Source organism: Photinus pyralis, unplaced genomic scaffold (genome assembly GCF_008802855.1).
Source record: "Photinus pyralis isolate 1611_PpyrPB1 unplaced genomic scaffold, Ppyr1.3 Ppyr1.4_LG7, whole genome shotgun sequence".
NCBI lineage: Eukaryota > Metazoa > Arthropoda > Insecta > Coleoptera > Lampyridae > Photinus > Photinus pyralis.
The window spans coordinates 25,004,368-25,014,923 of NW_022170738.1; the positions used below are offsets into that span (position 1 = coordinate 25,004,368).

Sequence of the window (10,556 nt, forward strand, 5' to 3'; positions counted from 1 at the left end):
CAAATTGCAGCGAAGTCGATGACGTTAAAATGGGTGCGAATATTCGGATTTTAGTTCGAGTGAATTCGCCTTATCAAAAAGATATTCTAATTGAACGCGGAATTGTTTGTTGTATACCGCTCGCAGTTCCTATTCGACAGTCATTCAACTTACGTTCGATGCGGATGCGTACGATGTGTATGCTTTTATAAATCCGCCGTGGCAAAAATAGCATGTGATATTTCGCACCTTTGATTTACCTAGTTCTTGTAAAATGGTCAATATCGTAATTGGAGGAGTTGAAGGGTATGATTTCAGTTTTTTTTTCTGTACTTCACTTGTACATTTGTAATTTTATTTCGTTTTTCCAATTACAACAAACTCGTCGATTACGATTACGACGACCCTCGTCAGTGACCTACGCGCGCTAAAAAAATTGTCTGGCTCAAGAAATTTAACCAGACGCGGATCCCTTGTTGCTTGTCCTTTTTACTTTCGTTAAACTACATTCACTTTTTAATTACGTGAAAGTATCCCAAAGACAAATTCCTATTAATTGTTTCTTCAAGGTTAAAAGGAAGTTTAAATTTATAGGTAATTTCTTCGATATTTCCCACTCCACTATAATTAAATATTGTTAATCGAAGTGTGACAATTGAGGTACAATAATATCTTTAAATTACCATAACTTAATTGTCGTAATAAATTAATATTAAGATTACTAAAATAAACGAAATATCAACAATATCGTGAAGGCTTTTCGTTATTATCACCAAACGGAAATTCAAAAGGATATTCGATGCGTTTATGTAAGAGTAAGAGGGGCCTTTAAAACAGTCGATTGGGTAATTAGAAAAGTTCAATTGTTTGAAAGCAATATTTGCGGTCGAGCGCAAAAACGAACTACGGTTTCTGCTAAAATTTGCTATTTCTTTTGAAACAGATTTGGTAAAGGTACGTTACCTATGACGCGTCAGAAGCGGTGCGGCTTTTCTATGAATGCGGCAGCCGCTGACTACTGAACTTCTTACTTGAAAATTTTAATATAGCAAAATGTGACCGAAAGCTGTTGCTGTGTTTCCATCTGGAAGACATCGAGGAAGAAGAGGAAATAATCGCAGAACAACTTCTTCAAAGACATGCTGCGATGCATTCGATATTCAATATAAGACGTGAAGTGAGATTTTTTAATATTCTATAGCTAGAGATTGGGGAGCTCTCTTAGGGACTCAGGGAGTTTTTTCAAGTAAACTATGCTCCCATTGCTTTCCACTTGGGCGGTGTAAGCGTCGGCCTTTATTGTTCCAATCAACGATTTTTACGCTCGCGGCACCAAAGTACGATACCTACTTTATGAGATCGTACATCGTAATATCTATTCGCCAGTCCGTCCGAATGTAAGAGCTTCACCAGTTTTGTTCAAATTTCGTACGCGGGTCCCTCGTACCTCTTAGGTGATATTAAATTTTCTCCCGACCGGTCCACCTGTAGTGTTGCTCCTTGTCCCCAAGAGCAAAAGGCGAGTTGCGCCGTGAATGCTGTCCGTGGTCGTTTCATTTTTTAGCGCATTTTTTATTACGAATGCAACAATATACGTTACAAAAAAAGTTGGCAACTTTGTTGGTTTCAACAGGATGGTGCACCGGCGCACAAAATCCTAATCGTGTGAGAATGCCAAATGAGTTGTATGACAACGTTACCTGGAAGATTTGCGCTGCAATTCCTATTCATAAAAATGCGTGCCACTTACAGATTAACTGCAACATATCGTTCACATAATCATGTACAAATACACATTTTTATGGCGAACACCGCGTTCAATCTAAACGAACGTTATCTGCCCCGTGCTATTTCATTAAACATAAGTACAAGTTAATTTACCTACACGTGTATATAATTCAATTTACGAATTACGAAAGATATTTGACGACCATGAGACTTCACAGTACTTCATATTACCTTAAAATGAACGTTAATTTAATAGTCTTTTTGCAATCCAGTGCATCCATTTACCAAAAATTTGCTATGGCTTTGTTTCCAATCGGTTCGGCCCGAGGTTCGGCCGTTTAGCTGGTAATGAGAGTACAGACAGACAGACCGACGGACATAATCGAGATTTTGTTTGATGTATTTCCGTAAAAAAAGTAGGGGGTTGTTTTTTACTACTCTACTAACTGACAGGCGGGAAAAAAATAATGGATGTGTGATATAGTGTCGTTAACTTGGGCCCATTCCTTATACATCTCGATGGTTCCTATAAACACATTGACGTCTTGATCTGTTTTCCCCGCAAAACGAACCGTGCAACGGGTTTCCACTTTTCCTCGGTATTGGTGGCGGATCATCCCTTAATAAACTCATTGAGCTGGTCGGCGGTGGTAGTGATTGCTGTCATCTTTCCTTCTTTTGTTTGGCTTCTTGTTACAGGGCCACACGCGCACACACTGTTGATTGTCTGCACGAGTAGGAAAAGAACTCTCGGTTTGCGTGTGTTCTTCAAGCGCTGGCGACAGCAGAATTTAGATCATCCAAATTTACACTCTTTGTCTCTCTCTTAAACCTGTCCATAAGTTTCTGGAAGTACAAGGCGCATTCCGTAATCCGAAAGGCACCCGTCGGAACCGGTACATTCCAGAGGGGGTAACGATTGCTGTCTTGTCATGACCTTTTTCGTGAACTTTGATCTTTTTTTTTATTTTATTTTTTTATTTTGCCTTTATTTTTAAGTGGGCGGGGTTTCAGCCGAGGCTGCTAGATCTAGATCTACTAGTATCCGCACTGCAGGTCGATTGTGGAAATATAACCAGTGTGCTGGACGACGTGCAGCAAGTCATCGATGGGGGTAAAGGACAATGATCTGGGCGAGTTGCCAGATTTAGCTGCCGGAACTTGTACAGACGTGAATTTTCCATTTGAAGCTCCTTTTCTAGTTGTAGTCTTCGAGAATGTGACAACTGGTATTGTGATACGAAAAATGCGGCACCGATGTCAATCCGGTGTTGGGCGTTTCGTTATGGTTCTGTGAGAGCCTCAAACACTTCTTCATTTTGGAACAGTAGCTGCTCGAGCGCCCTTCTTTCATCTTGGGTAAGATGTCTTCCTTCTTCCTGTTTTAATGGTAGAGGTGTGTTGTTCAAGAGCAAAACCTCCAAATTCATTACTGGTTGGTCGTCAACGTCCAATATTTTCCTAGAGACGGTAGAACTCAATTTTCTAGTTTTCTAAGCTGATGGTGTGTAAGTGCCATACGACAGTGGGTGGCGTTTCTGGCAAACCTGCCCAGATTACTTCGGCTTCCTCACTGATTGGAGTCTTTGATAGTGGAGTGTGCACCATACTTTTGTCCTCTCGAAGTGGGGTGAGTAGCATGGAAAGCCGGTACTTTTCGAGCATGTGCACCGCCCCGTTTGTTGTAGCTGTCTCTTGCAACGGGTTTACGGTGAGTTCTTGCAGAGAAACTTCTTTTTCTATAATAGAAATCGGCACGATCAAGCGTATACGAACACGTTGATGACGATTCCGGCCTCTTCAATGACATCTAACCCTAGGGGTGTCTTTGTAAAAAATGGTGCATTGGAAAAAAGTACCTACCACTGTTACCCGTAACTTCTTTCTTTCGAGCACTATGGGCACTAAAGATATCTTTACGGTCTCGCGTGTTTTCTTTCCATCAGAGTGAGTTGCGTTTCTGTATTAGTAAACTGGTGACCGTGCTTTTCCAATAGCCGTTGCAGTTCGTCACTGTGCGTCGCCTCGGGACGACACTTTGCTCAATAAAAGGTGAAGCGATGCATGAGAAGTAAATACAGTAAAAGGAAAGTGAAAAGAACTTAAAAAATGTTTAATTAATCTAAGATAACTTTGGTTCAAAAACCACTCTGCAGTAATCTATAGGGTGTTTAACTTAACTGTGTCGAACCGCTTAACGTGGCTGGTCTCGTGACTTAACGCACATTGCCTCGCGCTTATGAACGGAAACTGTTTTCTCTGTCGCACACTTCGACGCGAGAACTTTTACGGATTTTTCTCCCACGACTCTCTACAAACAACTAATTTCCCACCACATTCATTTTTAGCCTCGTTTTTAGCGCAGTCTGCGCAATGTCATCTGTCTTATTTATGGAGATATTTTATTCGAATTTTAACCACAGATGCTTCTAGTAAACACACGCATATCGCATATTGTAAAAATCAACTTTCTTGTTTATGGAGATATTTTTTTGGAAGGTTAACCAAAGATTCTTCTAGTAAAGTCAAACATATCGAATTATGTAAAAAATCAGATGTGCGCATTAGCAGACTGCACAATGTAAATTTTCTTATTTATAGAGATTTTTTTGAAATTTTAACCAAAGATTGTTCTAGTAAAGGTATCGCAGATTTTAAACCTCAAGGGTGCGCATGCGCAGACTCCGCAATACTAAGTTTCTTATAAATATTTATGCCTTTGTACACACAAATAGTCCGTTAGATGACCTTTCGGGAAGTACTGATCAATCAATTCATGGAAATTGCGCTCAAATTACTCGCCTTAAGGCGAAAACCTTTTTTTCATTTTTGGAAATGCAGTATTGGATTTGACGCCAAAGCGCAAACAAAGATTAAAATTGGCCGACCATCAAAATTCATAGTAACAAAAAAATTGCGAAATTCCAGCGCGCTTAGGAAGGAATCTCATGCCCAGTTGCACCAACAAAATTAAGCCTTGCTTAAAGTTAAGTAGAACTTAAAATCTATGGCAACGATTATTAAAGACAATCGTTGCCATGGTATTTAAGTTATGCTTAACTTTAAGAGATACTTAATTTTGACGGTGCAATTGGCCATGTCAGTTCTTTTACCTACTTTTAACTACCGGTAGTTACATACGCGTGATATGGTGCACTGTTAACCTTAACATATGGTGCACTGTTAACCTTAACATAATTTTACTATGTTGTCAATTAATGCGAATCGATAACTAGCGCGTCGCGTACCACCATGTAATGTGATTGCGAAATTGAAATTTTCCTATCCGATTTTCCACATCCCCTATATACTTACTTATCAAGTCATCTTTAATTTCAGTTAAATTGAAGCCGAGTTCGGCTCTCTCTACTATCAAGCAATTTTTAGTATTCTTACAAATAAAAATTAGAGAAATGCCGCAACGGAATTTTGGTTTCCTACCCTCTCGGTCCTCGGAGAACAGAAGATAATTTTCTTTAAGAAATCGGTTTTTAGATGATTTAGTTTCGTACATAAATAAAGTTTGCAACAAACATTTTCTATGCGTCAAGTCTAAAATGCCACAGTGCCTAAAAATGATGTTTTTTTTTTTCTTTTTAGGGGCGCAACTCATACAACGGTAATCCTGTTTGATTCCCGCGGGAGCATATTGTCAAAAGCGAAAGGACCCGGAACAAACCATTTTCTATTAGGAATGAAAGAGTGCAGGAGAAGGATAGCAGAATTAGTCAATGAGGCTAAACGAGAAGCTGGACTACCGGACGACGTCCCTTTGGCAGCTCTTGTAAGTTTGTTTATTGCTCTAGATTGTTGCAATAAATTTTTCGTTCTTGGTAAAACCCGTACTTATTATTATCACTTACGCTACTACGTCAAAGTTCGATTTAAGTAGAACATTAACACACTTTCGTTATCATTGACTGTACTTTCAGGGGCTCGCGTTAAGCGGCTGTGAGCAGGAGGAAACAAACCAAGAGTTGGTTAGGGGGTTCTTGGAGACATTTCCCTGTCTAAGCGAACGGTATGCGATCGGAAGCGATACGGACGGATCTGTTGCGTGCATATCGAACAAGGGTGGAATTACATGCATTGCGGGTACCGGCTCGAATACAATTTTAATCAATCCAGACGGATCAAAGGTCCAGTGTGGGGGTTGGGGGCACATACTGGGCGATGCTGGAAGCGGTAGGTCAATGGAATCAGTTTCTTTGTTTATAAAAATGCTCCTCCATTTAAAAATAAATGGATGAATGGAATCTATAAAAGATATAAATAGTAATGATAATAATTATTATTATTGAACCCGAGTGTTAATCCGATAGTAACAAAATTATTTTTCCAAATCAATATGAATAAATAAACAAATTATTGTAATTAAGTACAGCAGCGGTAGCCAACGGAAACCTGGGCTTTCAGTGGAGTGGTGGCAGGGAAGGGCTGATACGGACGGACTCGGGCGCCATCAGGCGAAAATCTCGCGCCTGGTCGAGGTCGGCGGTAGCCTCGGACTGGTGGGTGGGTCGACGCGTCCCGGTAGCCTCTGGGGTAAACTCCACTGGAGAAACGGTAGCTCCAGGGTCCAGCAGACGACGGCGGTTACTTCGGCAAAACTAAAACAAAATCACGGCAGACTCCCTCTAGCGGGAGCGAAAGCGACGCAGCTCAAATCGGTAGAAGCGGTGGAAAAGCAATTGCAGGAAAGCGAGCAATAATTCCCCCCTTTTAATTGGCGAAACGGAAAGTAATGTAAGTTCACCTTGCAGATAACGGAGCGTTAGAAACTGTTGCCAAAACAAATCCAATGAATACGGGTAACTTAATGTATAAAGCAGAATAAAACAGTACAGATCCAAATTGAATTTACGACCATGCTAGAGATTAATACGGTGCTTAAAAATGTGGCACAATATCTAAATACGTTACGGTTGCAAAAGTAAAGTTAAAATTTCGGTACTTACAAATGCAAAAGATCTTTAAAAAATCAAGCGTTTATAAAGAAATTCGGAGTTTGGGGAATAGAGAATTTCCAGCTCCTCGCTGTATTCAATACAAATGCGATTGGAACTATTTCGGTTTTTAATTAATTACTCGGCCTGCACTTCGGTACCGGAAAAATATGGGACCACAACAAAGAGTGTAGTAACCAGGCGGGATTTCTATTGCATATTTGTCTTGTTTTTTAACAAACGAATGCCCAGTTAAAATTTAGTGGCTCTTCAATACAAATTTGTCGTGTTGTAGCATTTTTATAAATTTTCCGGAAACCGACACATTAGGGGGTGCAAATTTTAGTTGGTACTGCATAAAAAGTAATACCTTTCTCTTACCAGTACCGCCATTGATTTAAATGGAGTGATTTTTTTGTTTTTGCGGTTAAAATCCATTACTAGGATGGCACAGATAAACGCGTCTCATTGAGATATTTAATTTTTCCACCAAGTTTTTGAGATATCCGTATTTGAAAATATGACGAAACCGCTAGACGCCTACCAGGTCCTCTTTTTCTAATGAAACTGGTAGCATAGACTAAAAAAACCCTAGACTTTTACTGCAATCATCAGGGCCGCCCAGAGGGGGGGGGGCAACTGGGGCGATTTGCCCCAGGCCCCCGATTTCAAAGGGCCCCCGTGTTGGCCGTGGATCTGTGAGGCAGAGTTGGACTGGGTCAAGCATAGAGTGACCCGGTGACCCAGTTAGTTTACTGACCCGGTGACCCAGTTTGACCCGGTGACCCAGTTTGACCCTGTATCCCAGCTTGACCCGGTGACTCAGCTTGACCCAGTGACCCATCTTGACCCAGCTTTACTCAGTGATCCGTCTTGACCCGGTGGCCCAGTAATTAAATTATTGTTAGGTATCATCCAAAACAATTTCAAGTAACTTTTAATTTTAAAAAAAACTTCCTCAATAATATTCGCCAACAAGCACGTAGCCCAATCTCATTCAAGAGAACTAATACCTAAAAAAATCAAATGCATTTGTTTATAGTTTGTAGTCAAGTAGTCAATGAAAGTATTTAGAGAAAAGATTTATTTGGATTAAGCTAACTAGTAGAAAAAAATTAAATGTGAATGAACACCTGTAAGCAAACTGGTAAGCCCTGAAGCAAAGAAACGAAGGAGGGAACTGTTTAGAAATAACATTATTCTAATACAATTCGTGACATGGAAAGTTTTTTACGGCAGTATTAAAGCAAACATCACAGAAATGGCAGTTGTCAAGCAATCGAGTATTATTTTCAACAAACCAGCATTTCATTTATTTCATAATCTCTACACTTGAACCGAGGGCACTGACTTAACTGCGTTATTCGATCAAACCAGGTTACTGGGTCGAATTGGGTCTCCGGGTGAAATTGGGTCGCTGGGTCAAACTGGGCCACTGGGTCAAGTTGGGTCACTGGGTCAAACTGGGTCACTGGGTCTAACTGAAAAGAGTACGACGTGACCCAGTTTAATTTAATGACCCAGTTGACCCAGTGACCCAGTCCAACTCTGCTGTGAGGATGAATGAAACAGCAATAGAGTTGCCGTTGGCACATTAACATTAACATTTTCTTTGAAATTTTTTCTATTCCAAAACAGGGCCCCAAAATTTACTTTGTCCCAGGCTCCTGAAATTGTCTGGGCGGCCTTGGCCATCATAGACTACAAAAAATTAGTCCATGCTGGTAGTAAATAAATCTACTCATTTTCATCATTTTATTGTGATAAATAGTCGAATATAAAAATGCGTTATCGTGGTCCGCAAAAGTGCGTAGGCTTTTAATCTTGTTTCAAAAACCTATCTGACCGTCAGATAAAATATTCTTGTTTCCGCCTTTATGGTAATCTATTTACAAAAACTAAATAGGTGGACATTTTTTAACTTACATTATTTTAATCTTTAAATATCCAATAGTTTTGTTGTTATAGGTATAAAGATACTGCGTTTATGAGAAGCATTTTTATATGTATAGATAGACGCATGTTTGGCATTGTGCCAATATTAGCTGCACATTTTCTTTGGCTTGTTTTGCAACAGAATGACTTAAATGTTTATTTGCAGCGTATGGAATGGCTTTGGAGGCAGTCAAGTGCTATTTCGAAGACAACGACCAATTTAAAAAGGCGCCATATTCCACCGACGTAATCTGGAGAACAATACAAGAGCACTTCGGAGTAACCTCCCATTTAGATTTGTTACCTCATTTTTATACGAATTTTAAAAAAGACCACATCGCCGGTCTTTCCAAAAAGTTATCCGTGTGCGCGGGTGAAGGTGACGAACTTTGTAAACATATATTTAAAACGGCGGGACGCGACTTGGCGCGCTGTATTGCGGTCGTAATAGCGAAAGCGTCGGACGAATTAATTAATCGAGAGCACGGTTTGCAGGTGCTTTGCGTCGGATCTGTTTGGCTGAGTTGGGATCTGCTGAAGGAGGGTTTTATACCAATTATAGAAGAGCAAACCGACGTTAGGCAATTATCTTTGGTCAAATTGACCACAACTATGGCCGTTGGGGCTGCCTACATGGCGGCCGATCGGTTGGACATTCAACTACCTAGAGATTATAATCAAAACTATGAAGAATTTTATCGATTTGTGAGAAAATAGTAATAGATCTTTATACGTAAATATTTTATCACTAAGTGATAGCACCTTGAAAATTTAACTCACATTGTGGTTTGTTCATTTTGTACAATGGGCCCATTTAGTAAAAATACCGCCGTTTTAAAAATAACTATAATTTTTTCTTAAAAATTAATTTTGAATCATGTTTTGTTGTGTAGTGCGACATCACATGGTGCAACTTTTTACTGCATAGTGTGTAAACCAAACAAGGCCCGCCCCTGCAAGTTTGCTAGAATTGACAATATGAGCATTTTTTTTAATCTGGTTCGTACACATTTCCTATTTCTAAATACCACAGATCTACACATACATACTGAAATAAACCGATACAACGAAATATCGAAGGATCCTCAGTATTACAATCACTTTTAACGACAATTTATATTAATCTTACATAAGTCATACACTTTATAGTTAACAAAAATGCATCAAATTCATGTCTTGGTCATTGAGATAATGCTCTTAATCTTGCTCCCAACGATATCAGTGCAAGAATAACGATTTTCACATGTTTTGATCAAGATCCATGTGGTCACGAGAAATAGATCAAATTCGCGTTTTGGTCATTGAGAGAATGCTCTTGGTCTTTTTCCCAACGATCTTGGTGCATAAATAACGATTTTGACATGTTTTGATCAAAATCCACGTGGTCGCCAAAAATAGATCAAATTCATGTATTGGTCATTGAGATAATGCTCTTGATCTTTTTCCTAACGATCTTGGTGCATAAATAACGATTTTGACATGTTTTAATCAAAATCCACGTGGTCGCCAAAAATCCATCACATTCATGTCTTGGGCATTGAGATAATGCCCCTAGTCTTTTTCCCAACGATCTTGGTGCATAAATAACGATTTTGACATATTTTGGTCAAAATCTATGTGACCTCAAAAAATAATTTAACATCTTTGAATCACACACATGCGGTTATCAAATGTGCACGTGATGTACTCTTTCAGCATCAAGATAATGCGTTTGAAAGCTTTTACAACTCCAAATTTATGTGTAAAGAATAATTTTGGGTACATTTGGCTCTAAAACTTTTGACATATACAACAGAGAAGAGTTATATTAAATTATTACACATCTAAGAGTCATAGGGAATAATCTAGCGAAAGTCCGAACTCGATACATGACCTAGGGAATGAAATATGTTGATTTCTATTATATTGAGCCCACAGTTTTTCCTGTTCCCGATTCACTCGAAACCCTATAACTTTTGTTTCTGTTGA

General features: G+C 39.4%; 1 protein-coding gene across 1 annotated transcript; it reads left to right on the forward strand.

Annotated features, from left to right (window-relative positions):
• On the forward strand, positions 1 to 9,432 carry LOC116177175 (N-acetyl-D-glucosamine kinase-like). Its single transcript, XM_031496068.1, has 4 exons — positions 1 to 285; positions 5,308 to 5,491; positions 5,640 to 5,892; positions 8,755 to 9,432. The coding sequence occupies exons 1-4, from the start codon at positions 254 to 256 to the stop codon at positions 9,303 to 9,305; spliced, it is 1,020 nt and encodes a 339-aa protein (XP_031351928.1). The 5' UTR covers positions 1 to 253; the 3' UTR covers positions 9,306 to 9,432.
• Positions 9,433 to 10,556: the final 1,124 nt, after the last annotated feature.